We start from the raw sequence: 13,365 nt of genomic DNA, 5'->3' as shown, positions 1-13,365 counted from the left end.
ATGCAGGAAACAATAGCAAAGATCTATAAAACTAAAAGCTGGTTCTTTGAGAAGATAGGCAAAATTGATAAACCATTAGCCAGACTCATCAAGAAAAAAGGGAGAAGACTCAAATCAACAGAATTAGAAATGAAAAAGGAGAAGTAACAACTGACACTGCAGAAACACAAAGGCTCATGAGAGATTACTACAAGCAACTATATGCCAATAAAACGGACAACCTGGAAAAAATGAACAAATTCTTAGAAAAGCACAACCTTCTGAGACTGAACCAGGAAGAAACAGAAAATATAAACAAGACCAATCACAAGCACTGAAATTGAAACTGTGATTAAAAATCTTCCAACAAACAAACCCCCAGGACCAGGAGGCTTCACAGGCGAAGTCTATCACACATTTAGAGAACAGCTAACACCTATTCTTCTCAAACTCTTCCAAAATATAGAAGAGGGAGGAACACTCCCCAACTCATTCTATGAGGCCACCATCACCCTGATACCAAGACCAGGCAAAGATGTCACAAAAAAGAAAACTGCAGGCCAATATCTCTGATAAACATAGATGCAAAAATCCTCAACAAAATACTAGCAAACAGAATCCAACAGCACATTAAAAGGATCATAAGCCACGATCAAGTGGGGTTTATCACAGGAATGCAAGGATTCTTCAATATACGCAAATCAATCAATGTGATACACCATATTAACAAACTGAAGGATAAAAACCATATGATAATCTCAATAGATGCAGAAAAAGCTTTTGACAAAATTCAACACCCATTTATGATAAAAACTCTCCAGAAAGTAGGCATAGAGGGAACCTGCCTCAACATAATAAAGGTCGTATATGACAAACCCACAGCCAACATCGTTCTCAATGGTGAAAAACTGAAACCATTTCCACTAAGATCAGGAACAAGACAAGGTTGCCCACTCTCACCACTATTATTCAACATAGTTTTGGAAGTTTTAGCCAAGGCAATCAGAGAAGAAAAAGAAACAAAAGGAATCCAAATCGGAAAAGAAGTAAAACTGTCACTGTTTGCAGATGACATGATACTATACATAGAGAATCCTAAAGATGCTACCAGAAAACTACTAGAGCTAATCAATGAATTTGGTAGAGTAGCAGGATACAAAATTAATGCACAGAAATCTCTTGCATTCCTATACACTAACAACAAAAAATCAGAATGAGAAATTAAAGGTAAAGGGAATGAAATCAACACTGCTGCCCCCCACTCCCCAGCTGCCTGGTGCAATACTGACTCATTCCAGATTGAAAGGATAGTTGTAAAACCACTACCAAATTTGGCAAAAGAAAAAAAAAAGAAAAAAAAAAGAAATTAAGGAAACACTGCCATTTACCACTGAAACAAAAAGAATAAAATACCTAGGAATAAACCTACCTAAGGAGACAAAAGACCTGTATGCAGAAAACTGTAAGACACCGATGAAAGAAAGTAAAGATGATACAAACAGATGGAGTGATATACCATGCTCTTGGATTGGAAGAATCAACATTGTGAAAATGAATATACTACCCAAAGCAATCTACAGATTCAATGCAATCCCTATCAAACTACCAATGGCATTTTTCACAGAACTAGAACAAAAAATTTCACAATTTGTATGGAAACACAAAAGACCCCGAATAGTCAAAGCAATCGTGAGAAAGAAAAACGGAGCTGGAGGAATCAGGCTCCCAGACTTCAGACTATACTATAAAGCTACAGTAATCAAGACAGTTTGGTACTGGCACAAAATCAGAAATATAGATCAATGGAACAGGATAGAAAGCCCAGAGATAAACCCACGCACATATGATCACCTTATCTTTGATAAAGGAGGCAAGCATACACAATGGAGAACAGACAGTCTCTTCAATAAATGGTGCTGGGAAAACTGGACAGCTACATGTAAAAGAATGAAATCAGAACACTCCCTAACACCATACACAAAAATAAACTCAAAATGGATTGAAGACCTAAATGTAAGGCCAGACACCATAAAACTCTTAGAGAAAAACATAGGCAGAACACTCTATGACATAAATCACAGCAAGATCCTTTTTGACCCACCTTCTAGAGAAATGGAAATAAAAACAAAAATAAACAAATGGGACCTAATGAAACTTAAAAGCTTTTGTACAGCAAAGGAAAACATAAACAAGATGAAAAGACAACCCTCAGAATGAGAGAAAATATTTGCAAAGGAAGCAACTTACAAAGGATTAATTTCCAAAATATACAAGCAGCTCATGCAGCTCAATATCAAAAAAACAAACAACCCAATCCAAAAATGGGCAGAAGACCTAAATAGACATTTCTCCAAAGAAGATATACAGATTGCCAACAAACACATGAAAGGATGCTCAACATCACTAATAATTAGAGAAATGCAAATCAAAAGTACAATGAGGTATCAACCTCACACCAGTTAGAATGGGCATCATCAAAAAATCTACAAATGATAAATGCTGGAGAGGGTGTGGAGAAAAGGGAACCCTCTTGCACTGTTGGTGGGAATGTAAATTGATACAGCCACTATGGAGAACAGCATGGAGGTTCCTTAAAAAACTAAAAATAGAACTACCAGATGACCCAGCAATCCCACTACTGGGCATATACCCTGAGCAAACCATAATTCAAAAAGAGTCATGTACCACAATGTTCATTGCAGCACTATTTACAATAGCCAGGACATGGAAGCAACCTAAGTGTCCATTGACAGATGAATGGATCAAGAAGATGTAGTACATATATACAATGGAATATTACTCAGCCATAAAAAGAAATGAAATTGAGTTATTTGTAGTGAGGTGGATGGACCTAGAGTCTGTCATACAGGGTGAAGTAAGTCAGAAAGAGAAAAACAAATACAGTATGCTAACACATATATACGGAATCAAAAAAAAAAAATGGTTCTGATGAACCTAGGGGCAGGACAGGAATAAAGACACAGACGTAGAGAATGGACTTGAGGACACGGGGAGAGGGAAGGGTAAGCTGGGACGAAGCAAGAGAGTAGCACTGACATATATACACTACCAAATATAAAATAGATAGCTAGTGGGAAGCAGCTGCATAGCACACGGAGATCAGCTTGATGCTTTGCGACCACGTAGAGGGGTGGGATAAGGAAGGTGGGAGGGAGATGCAAGAGGGAGGGGATATGGGGATATACGTTATGCATATAGCTGATTCACTTTGTTATACAGCAGAAACTACCACAAGACTGTAAAGCAATTATACTCCAATAAAGATGTTTAAAAAAAAAGAAAAGAATTCTATAAAACTACAGTTATATATTGAAGTTATTATTTACGATCTTCTTAATTAAATAAAGTGTGTCTTGAGTTAAAATGAAGCAGTATTAAAAGCTACATTAACATTTTTCAGTCCTTAAGAGATCATTTAGAAAATTATGGCTCCATTTTGCAGATCATTGCTTTAAAAGAAACAATGAAACACAAAAATTACTGTATTAAACCTTAATTTGAGGATCAGTTTACTCAACCAACAGGATCTTTTTTGTTAGTAACATGGCCACAACTAACTCTAATTCAAATGAGTAATTAATGCTCCTGATATTTGATGGTGGTCATGAAAGAATCCGCTGCTGTAACCTGAGAGGCATTATTCACCCTTTGTGATAAGATGTCCTAATAACCCAACAAAACAACTCTTGAAGAGAGATAATAACAATAGAAAACACACAGTGCTTACCAAACAACCAGGCGCTGTTTCGAATGCTTTACCTACACTCATTTAATCCTCATAATAGCTTTATGAGTTAGAGACTGTTTTTATTTTCACTTCACAGATATGAAAACTTAGTCACTTGCCAAAGGTCACCAAGTAAAACGGCAGAGGAAGGACCCAATCATGTTAGCCAGGCTCCAGTGTCTGTGCTCTCACCCACTGCTGTTTACCTCCAGGTTTGCCTCAAGACTCCAGTAATTCAGTGACGGCTGTAATATGACCATGGACGTACAATTTCACTCTCCATTCACTAGCGTAAATCTAGGTCTACCCAGTTTGTACCCTCTATTCAAAGGCTTTCACTGGCTAATGGCTACATGTGCATATTTTGGCAGGTTTAATCTTGACCCCAGAGTGTATCACAAAAGGTGCAATTCTAACAGACTATTCGCTTTCAGTTGATCTCAACAGGGAGCCTAAAGCCTATGAAGTGGCTTAATCAGATAATGTGAAACTTTAGGACAGAAAAGCTCATACTACTGCATTTATTACAGTGTGTTTAACATTTGTAATCAGACCTAAACTTCCAAAATTCTTATGTCTGACTCGCTCTCTTAGTGAGTTCAGCTAATCTCCCTTTCTACTTCCAATAAATAAAACATACCCAGCAAATGCTGTCCAAGGCAAGTTTTCAGACACGCATCTGAATTTAGTATCATTCTTGTTCCGATCAGGTGTCAGGGTAAACACAGAGCCTTTCAGGTGGACTGCTTGGCTGCCCTTTGCCCAGGAGCACTTTTTGCTTTACTGAATTTCACAGTAAAGTACAGCAACATGTTACAGCTCCTGGCTGAAAATGTAAATAGGAGAGTAAAGTTGTCAGACAAGAGCCTGCCCAACTGTTCCCAGAGGATATTATTCATACTTAAATTTACACTCACTTGTTATCTCACATCTCTGAATAGCAAAAATGTCACAATTATTTTAGCAGTGATCAAATAAGTTATTTCAATAGCAGGGCTCTAATAAATAAATTTAGGTTAATTAGCAGGCAGTTTAAACTTTAAAACGCCAAGACTGCAGAGAAGCAAGGGAGTGGTGTTAGTAGCAGAGCAGTTTTGGAAGTTCCCGGGATCCCCTTACAAAAAACAGTGAGAGCCACGAGGATGGAAAAAAAGAAAAAACTATACAGTACCATCTTTACCAAAAACCAAGGGAAAAACATCCCCTGGAACTCCAGAACACTAACTACCCTTAGCAACTAGAATGGGGGAACCACACCTGTGCTAGCAGAAGTGGAGGTTTGAAAATGTGGTCCTGTAAGGGTCAAAAGAGCCAAGGAACCCAGAAATCACCAAGTCATCATCTAAAGGAAGGGCACCCCCCCTCCTTGACGTGGGAACCCCAGGAGGGAATCTAAGTATCACACTGAGAACTGGGAGGAGATCTGGCAGGATCTCTTTTGCCAATGAGTGCAAGGAAAGGTCCCAACCAGGACCCCGAAGGCTCGGCAACATCCAGTGGAAGCTCTTTAATAGAAAGACTCCCGCGCTGAGCAGAAACTGTTGAGAGTAGAGCACGATATACGTGTTAAAAGACAGCTAGCTAGCTAGCTAAGGCTGACAACAGCTAGATCAGGCTGATCAAGTTTAGTACATTACAGTACTAAAACTGAGACAACTAGACATTATGTGCTGCCTGGTGTGATGCAATAGAAAGTACATTGCATCCCCAATGGAGAAATATTTTTACCAAAAAAAATTAAAACCTGAATCAAACCTAGCCTCTAGATCTAACTCCTAGTTTACAGACAATATGGAGGAGAAAGGAATATGCTAAATAATACAATAAAAATACAACCAGCCAAATGTGGGAAATTCTGCAGGATAAATAACCTCACCTCTTCAACAAATAAATGGCATGACGATGTGGGGGTGAGGGGGGAGACAAATTTAAAAAGACCTAAAGATACAGCAAATAAAGGAAATATATAGATTTTGTTTGGATCCTGATTTGAAATCACCAACTCTTAAAAAAAATTTTTTTTAGATAATTGGGGGAAATTGACGATGGACTAGGGATTATACTGTGTAATGGAATTACCACTAATTTTACTGGTGTGATAATGGTATTGTGGTATGTTGAAAATAAAAAGGTCCTAATCTGTTAAAGATACCTAGAGAAGTATATACCAATGAAATAATATGATATCTGGGATTTACTTTAAATTATTCTGAGGGCCGGCCATGGAAGTGTGAGGGAGGCCACGAATTCCATTTCAAGGTATCTTTGAGCTTGTTGAGTAGAGGCCATAAGCAAGGCTCACCCTCCTGAGTTGAAAAATTTATGGACAAGAAGTTATCACTGAAATCAAATGGTGGTGGACATGTCCAAGGAATCTTTGGGGATTTGATTCCTTTATGAATCTTGCAATAGATGAATGTGCAGAGACAGCAACTGGTGGGTGACAGAACAATACTGGAATGGCAGTATAAGGGAAAATAGTATCATCATGTTAGAAGCCTTGGAATGAGGACAAAGGTTGTGTTCATCAAAAAAATCAATTGCTTCCTCATGTCCCATCTCCAAAGGGCCTGTTTTACCATCATATAAAAAATTGAGCAGTGTACATTTTCATATTAAACTTTCTTGTTAAACTTTTTTAATAGTCAAAAACAAATTCTTCACACAGAAAAAAAGGGGAATAGATGAAATAAGAATGGCAAAATCTTGATAACTGTTGAAAATGGCAGTTCATTAGACTTTTTTTTTCTACTTTTGCATGACTGAAATCCAAAATAAAAAGTTAAATAAAAATGTCTAGGGACTTCCCTGGTGGTCCACTGGTTAAGACTTGAAGCTTCTACTGCCGGGGGCATGGGTTCAATCCCTGGTCGGGGAACTGAGACACCACATGCTGTGTGGCCAAAAAAAAAAAAAAGTCTTACGCACAACATGATTTACAACATCCGATTACTATATTGAAAGCTATAATACAAAAGGAGCAATAGGAGTTATTTTAAAATGCTCTAAGGAATTCTTTAATCTTTTTTTGTAGGGTAATTGTCAGGTACTTTAGGTTAGTCTATTAATAGACAAAACTAAAGGTTACCATCTTTAAAAATGTTATCATAAAAAAATAAGGTTTTGTGAATTTTTGCCAAATTTAAAACATTTTCCAAAGAAAACACTATCTTTAGCAGAGATTTCCCAGGCAAGGTGTCCATGTCTGGTACCATTCTTCTGAACATTCTCCCCTGCTGCTCCAACAGGAGACAAACCACATTTCCAAGACTGTTAAATTATTACCTAGGAAAGTTTTGGCAATTTCCCATTCAGTCACATTTTCCAGTCATTTGGTTCTCATGTTTATAGACCTGGCTGTTCACTTTTAGCCAATGTTCAGGAGTGACTTGGCTCCAGGCAATCCTTTTTTCTTTTTTTCCTTTCAATTTTGACATCTCTCTGAGTTAGCTGTTATACAGTATTATCACAGGCTACTGCTTTCTGACTCATATTACCCAGGAGACAATTCAGGAATGAACTTGGACTAGAATTTTATATAGCATGCAGAGTTTCCTGAAGGTCTTGGTGCCTATTTTTCTGTAATCTGTGAAGGTCCTTTTCCTTTTCTTTTCCACACAATATACTATTTGAATAGTTCAGGTATCCTGCATATATTTCTACACTTTTCTTAGCCACAAGCAACTGCTTTAATGAGAAGTAGATATCTGATCTTATTATGCTGGTTAAACCACAGTGCAGGTCAAAGCTGCCTCCTTTTCTGTTCCATCTCCATTATACACTTTGCTTGTTTGGTTTTTGAACACATGCCAACTCTTCTCAAAGATATTTCTCTGGGCTCTAATATTCATTTGTTTTCTATATTTATAAATGTAAACACTATGTAATTTCCCCAAGTGACTGAATCACCCTGAAACTACCTAAAAAATGATTTCAAAAGTGCAAATGATTTGGGAGCCAGAGGTAGTAATATTAAATCCATTGACAGGACAGAAGGAGGCAGAACTGTAAAGGGAGACTTTATTTCTTGTTTCCAAATAAACATGTATACTCACTGATGTAAGAGTAGGAAAACTTCCTATTCTACTAAGGGCTGCGGAAGTGACCCAGAACTCTTATCTCAGCTTTCTCTCCTCATAGAGATAAGAATACTTGTCACAATCATTTCAGATGATGGAAAAAGATGACTAGATCAGTGATTGTGAACCAGTCTGAGCTTTGTTAGTAGGATGTCAGGTACATAGTCAGCAAGGCATGAAAGTGGATGTTTAGGAAACTGACTATGGACTAGGGTTAGACTGTACAATGGAATTACCATTAATTTTATAGGTGTGATAATGGTATAGTGGTATGTTAAAAAAAAATCTGTTAAAGATACCTAGAGAAGTATGTACCAATGAAATAATATGATGTCTGGGAAGGAATTCACATAGTTCTCAAAGTCAGGGTCAAAACACTTTGTACATCAGGTATTGCAATAACTGGGAAGAAGGCATCTGAGTGTTAACCACTCTGATGTATTTAAAAGACTAGAATTCCTTAACATACTTTTGCTGATATAATATATGCACATGAAATGTGACAAGTCTCTTTTTGGTCAGGTAGAATAAAAACACAGGTGTCTAAGATTAGCTAATGGGGAAAAAAAAAACCTTAAAATTCTAAACTGATTAAAGATATAAATAGGCAGGCATTGAAACTGAGAGAATCAATGGGAGTGGAGGATAAATGAACAAGACTGATGAAAGGACAGAACAAACAGGAAGTTTCAAAGGTTGATGCTGAAAAGAGGAAATGACTCAGTCACAGTTTAGGAAGGGAATTCCAGTTAGGTGAGTTGTAGGTGAGCCTGGGAAAGCTCATTACCTACAGAGAACAAGATTCTAGGAGCTCACTGCAGACTGTCCTTGGAGTCATGTACACAAAGCATAACATCAATACTGTAAAAAATAATCTCCCAATAGAGGAGAAAATTTTGGTGTCTTTTACTATTAGTGCTCATGACAGTTCTGGTCATTGAACCTCAAGAGATAATTGGTACAATGGTAGCAAAAACTGGTAAAAAAAAGATTGAGGTGAAGGAAAAATATTCATATTAGTCTAGTATGAATTTAAGTTATTCATCAAACATTTATTGGGCATTTCACTGTCCCAGGCACTGGGGGTACAGTTTTCAACAAGAGGGGCATAGGTCCTGCCCCTCTAGGAGGCTACAATCCTGCAGATAAATGACTATGATCTGGGAAGAATATGGTTTAGGATTGCATTGCTGACATTTATAAAACCATGGACAAAGTGAATCCAGACATGTTCAACTGGAATTCTTCAAATAGGGAGTGTAAGAGACAGATCTGGATAAGACTTTGAGGAAGTAAGGGTGCTTGGTGCTAAGTAATTTGCCTAAAACTAGACTGGAAAGTTTGTGAAGGCAAAGATTATGTCTGTTTGATTCACAGTGGTTCACCAGCGACTAACAGAGTATCTGAAAACTAGCAGCCAATCCAGAAATTTAAAAAAAAATAAAAGAAAGTAAATAAGTGAAGCAAAGATTTGCAGTACCTGTTATGTGACTGTCTTGCTTTCATAGTGTTTAGTATGTCACCGAGGAGTACATATATAGACAATTTAAATACAATGTAATAAGTATTAGGAGTTAAGCATGGGATACTATTAGGATACTATACTAAATAATTCATGGATCTGGGAAGCTTCTTGGAGGAAGAAATACTTGAGATGAGTTTTGAAGGAAGAAGGGAAGGAAAGCCAATTGGATACAGCATGTATTAAATTCTTGTGGAATGAAACAGCATTACACATTTGAGGAACCCAAAATGGTGCAGATTAGCTGGAGAGAACGGGGTACCATGATGGTGTGATGGTAAATTAGGCAATAAGAACTTTTATATACTATGCTAAAATTTGGGCTTTATTGTAAGTCTGGTGATCATTAATATATTTTAAGCAGGGAGTGATAGGATCAGATCTGCCTTTTGAAGATCACTCAGGCATCAGTGGTAGTGGAAGGCGGGGGAACAGTAGAGGTGGGAAGGTTTAAATTAAGACATGTATGAAGATATGGAATAGAGATAAAAGATATTACTGAGAAAGGGATTGGATGAGGGGGCCAAGTGAAGGAAAGGTACTAGAATGACTGCCAGGCCTCAGGTTTGAATGTGGTGCCACTTAATATGATAGGCAATAGAAGAGCAGACTTTGTTTTTTTTTGAAGGTGAGTGGGGAGGAAAAAGGATTATAAATCCAGTCTTTACTTGAACTTGACGTACCAGCAGGAAATATTAGTGGGTATGCTCCTCTTCTTTTGATGCCAATGTAAGGGAGATCAGTCACACCCTCTCACAAATTTTTCTTGATGTATATGGGTATTGAGGCAGTACAGTATTTCTGAACTTTTTATGTGCTCTGCGGCCCCTCGCAAATGAACAAGATTGAATGAGCAGGTTGTATGTTGGTTGCTATGAAATGGAGAAATAGTTCTTAACAATTCTGTGACCTCAGACCTCATTTCATATGTAAATAAAACATGGCAGCATGGGTAACAAGTCCAATCTGCTCTCCATTTTAAACTATAATAACAGTAAAGCAGACATGATAAAATAAGATGTACTACTTTATCTCTTGGAAATTACACCGAGTGGTCGTGTATATTCCATAGCGAAAATTTTATTGGTAGTAGAGAAGCGAAAAATTTGAATGCAATAAATGTTATATGCGATTTTCCTGCATAGCTGTAATTAATGAATCTTTTTTCCTTATGTTGTTAAATATCATTTTTGTCCTATTTTTTAACCAAATGGTTATTAGCTACATTAACTTTTAGAAACTTACTAGTTCATTAAGGATGTTTCCGGGCAACCTAAGCACATAAACACACACGCTATGGTACTTAAACGATTAACCTTGTCTTTTATGTGTATTCACATAAACAACCCAGGAAAACATTTTTAGCCGTTCATCTAGGGTTTTAAGTTGTCTTCACAATGCTTATTTTCTATTTCCATCAGAAGATTCTGCTATGAATGACAATATTTGTGAGCTCATTCACTTCTAAAATATCAAATTGTTAGTTTAACCAGTCTCCTCCACAGTTTTCTTTCTCCCTCTGCCCACTATCAAGATCTAAAGATTTTCACCTTCCCTTCTCCCAAAAGAAAAATGAAGACAATCGCTACTGCTCCCCTGTCAAACTCCCCAAACACAACCCACCCCAGAATAGGAAAGAAGGGAGGCAAAGTGGTACAAGTTGCGACGCGCGACAGGGAGCACAGAATTGGGACCAAAGCCCAGAGACAGAGAATCAGTCTCCACGTCCGGGAAGATCTGGGCTCTTTGCCAAAAGAGAACGTCCCCAAAGCCCCGGGAACTGACTGGTGCTAGGAAACCAGAGAAAGAGAGAGTGACAGGCAGAGAAAGAGGCCCGACCCTCTGGGACTGCCTGAAAACACGCAAGGAATGCAAAAGAAACGTCAGGAATCCGGGACCGGCTTCGGCCGGCCAGAGCAACCAACCAGGTTAAAACCCAGCTCCAAAGGCAGGCGCGCAGCTGAGACCCTTGGGTGGGGAACGGCGCTGGGGACTGACTGAGAGAGGGGTACGGATTCCTGGGAAGGCAGAGACCGACTCTCTTCTAAAGATTGGATTCGGTGGCCCACCGTCCGGACTCGGCCGCCAGACTCCCGCAGCGAGCCTGGGGGGCGGGCCTAGGGGCGGGGCCGAATCTCCTTCCCCGCCTCTAACGGCAAGCCGACTGCGTCCTCAGTACGCCTGCGTAGGGTGAGGCCGGACTCTTATTTGGTTAGTAGGCGAGCGGCGGCAGCGGCGTTCTTTTCCCGGCATGCTGCGCGGGAGCGGCGGCCCTACGTCTCTCCCCTTCCCAACCCTGCCCCCCCCTTCCCCCTCCCGCCGCGGCCCCCCCTTCCCCTAAAGTGAGTGAGTGAAACTGGCAGATGGAGGAGGGACTGTAATGGCGGCGGCCGGCAGCTCCCTGCTCTGACCCACGGCAGGCATTCAGCAACAACCCCCTCCCCGCCCCTCTCCCAGCCGGCCTCCGCCCCGCCGCCAGCGCGGGGCCACCCTCTCCGGCCCTTCCCCCAGCGGTCGGCGTCTCGCCCTGCGCCCCGGCCGGGGCCCCACACACAATGGACGAGCTCGCCGGAGGCGGTGGTGGCGGCCCCGGGATGGCGGCCCCTCCACGGCAGCAGCAGGGACCTGGGGGGAACATGAGCCTTTCGCCCGGGGGGAATGGAGCGGCCGGCGGCGGGGGTCCTCCGGCCGCCGAGGGAGCGGGTCCCGCGGCAGGCCCAGAGCTGTCCCGGCCGCAGCAGTACACTATCCCAGGGATCCTGCACTACATCCAGCACGAGTGGGCTCGGTTCGAGATGGAGCGGGCGCACTGGGAGGTGGAGCGGGCCGAACTGCAGGTACCTCGCTGGGGTCGGTGTGCGGGACGGCTGCGGTGGCGGGGTTCCCGGCCGGGGGGTGGGGGGGTGGGGCCGGGACTCTCCTCAGTCGGAGCTCGAGGCCTTGGGAGGCCGAGAGAAACCTACCTGTGCGGCTCGGGGGGCGATGGTCCTGGCGACGGCTCTTCCTCTAGCCCCCCTCCCCCCTTACCGCAGACGCTTGTTACCCAGCCCTCACTAGCTGCGCGGTGCGGGCTTCCTTGGGGCAGCCATTTTGGCTTTTAGTATGGCGTCTGCGGGGGCTCCTCCGGAGGCGGCCTGCGCGGGTCTCCGGGGCTTGGGGCCGAGTTCCTCTCTGTGGGAGAGAGTCCGGCGAGGGGCTGTTGGGCACTGAGCTTGCTCTTGTTTGTGCCTCTTGAGATGGAGAACCGGAGGAGAGGGATTGGGACGGGCATTTTACCACCTTTACCCGGATCATCCCCCCTTTTCCGATTTGGCATGTCTGCCCCCCTCCCCCGGAGTTGGTAACCCTTACTCCTTGACAGCCACGCTTCTTTCCAGGGCTGCTACCGAGCACAGTGGCTTGCAGCTGACCTGTGAAGTTTTCATTTCCTACCGCCAACTTTAAGTACCTTCTTACCTGGGATGCTGCCTTATTCACTTAGATTCCCTTTGAGTTCTTAGCGACTGACTTATCAGCGCTTCTCTGTACTGAATTTTTCTTTTTAGAATACCCTTCACCGTTCTCCATCCCCTTCTTTACACATAAAAAGCCAAACCAGAATATCTGTGCCGTCTTTATGAAGATTTAATATTAACTTGGAGTAAAGCGTACTTGTCTCACGTTACCAACTCACGCAAGGGAAGCAAAGTTAAATATCCTCAGGATCCTTCATAATTGAGCCGGACTCAGTCTTAAGGTTGAAACTTTGATAGGTTGGTTTACCTAACTTTTGGAAGATTGTTGGTGTTTTAAGGACTTATGTCTTGTATTTCAGAAGGACTACATCTTTTTAAAAGGATTGTTCAACTCTTTTGGGTGTTTGTGTTTATTTTAAAATCACTTTCCAAGGCAAATTTAGGCTTAGAAGAAAAAAGGCATGCATCTAAGTAGTGTTGCACCTGTTCTTCAGGCTGGTATATATTTAGAATGTAAGTAGTATTGTTCGCTGACATACATGTCATATATGCCTGGGGTGAATGGTTAGGGAAATGCAGTGT

General features: G+C 41.2%; 2 protein-coding genes and 1 pseudogene across 11 annotated transcripts in view; 2 read left to right on the top strand and 1 right to left on the bottom strand.

Moving 5' to 3' along the window:
* The window catches only part of AP4S1 (adaptor related protein complex 4 subunit sigma 1), a 103,583-nt gene extending 90,660 nt beyond the window's left edge, over nt 1-12,923 (bottom strand). For 4 of the 7 annotated variants that reach the window (XM_059914052.1, XM_059914048.1, XM_059914054.1 and 1 more), the window contains exon 1: nt 12,292-12,621. The gene's annotated coding sequence lies outside the window, so the exon portion shown is untranslated. Of the gene's footprint in view, nt 1-4,367; nt 4,554-12,291; nt 12,622-12,784 lie in introns of those variants that run through there. The other 3 variants (XM_059914049.1, XM_059914050.1, XM_059914051.1) reach the window with 3 other exon arrangements.
* LOC132360576 (small nuclear ribonucleoprotein G-like) lies at nt 6,021-6,236 on the top strand (annotated as a pseudogene).
* The window catches only part of STRN3 (striatin 3), a 117,980-nt gene continuing 115,930 nt past the window's right edge, over nt 11,316-13,365 (top strand). The window contains exon 1 of one of the 4 annotated variants that reach the window (XM_059914043.1): nt 11,316-12,165. In XM_059914043.1, the coding sequence (XP_059770026.1) occupies nt 11,884-12,165 (282 nt within the window). In that variant the 5' untranslated portion in view covers nt 11,316-11,883. The remainder of the gene's footprint in view (nt 12,166-13,365) is intronic. The other 3 variants (XM_059914044.1, XM_059914046.1, XM_059914047.1) reach the window with 3 other exon arrangements.

This window comes from Balaenoptera ricei, chromosome 2 (genome assembly GCF_028023285.1).
Source record: "Balaenoptera ricei isolate mBalRic1 chromosome 2, mBalRic1.hap2, whole genome shotgun sequence".
In the NCBI taxonomy this organism is placed as follows: Eukaryota; Metazoa; Chordata; class Mammalia; order Artiodactyla; family Balaenopteridae; genus Balaenoptera; species Balaenoptera ricei.
Note: the sequence above shows the minus strand (reverse complement) of the source record. Positions and strands in the feature narration are given on the sequence as shown.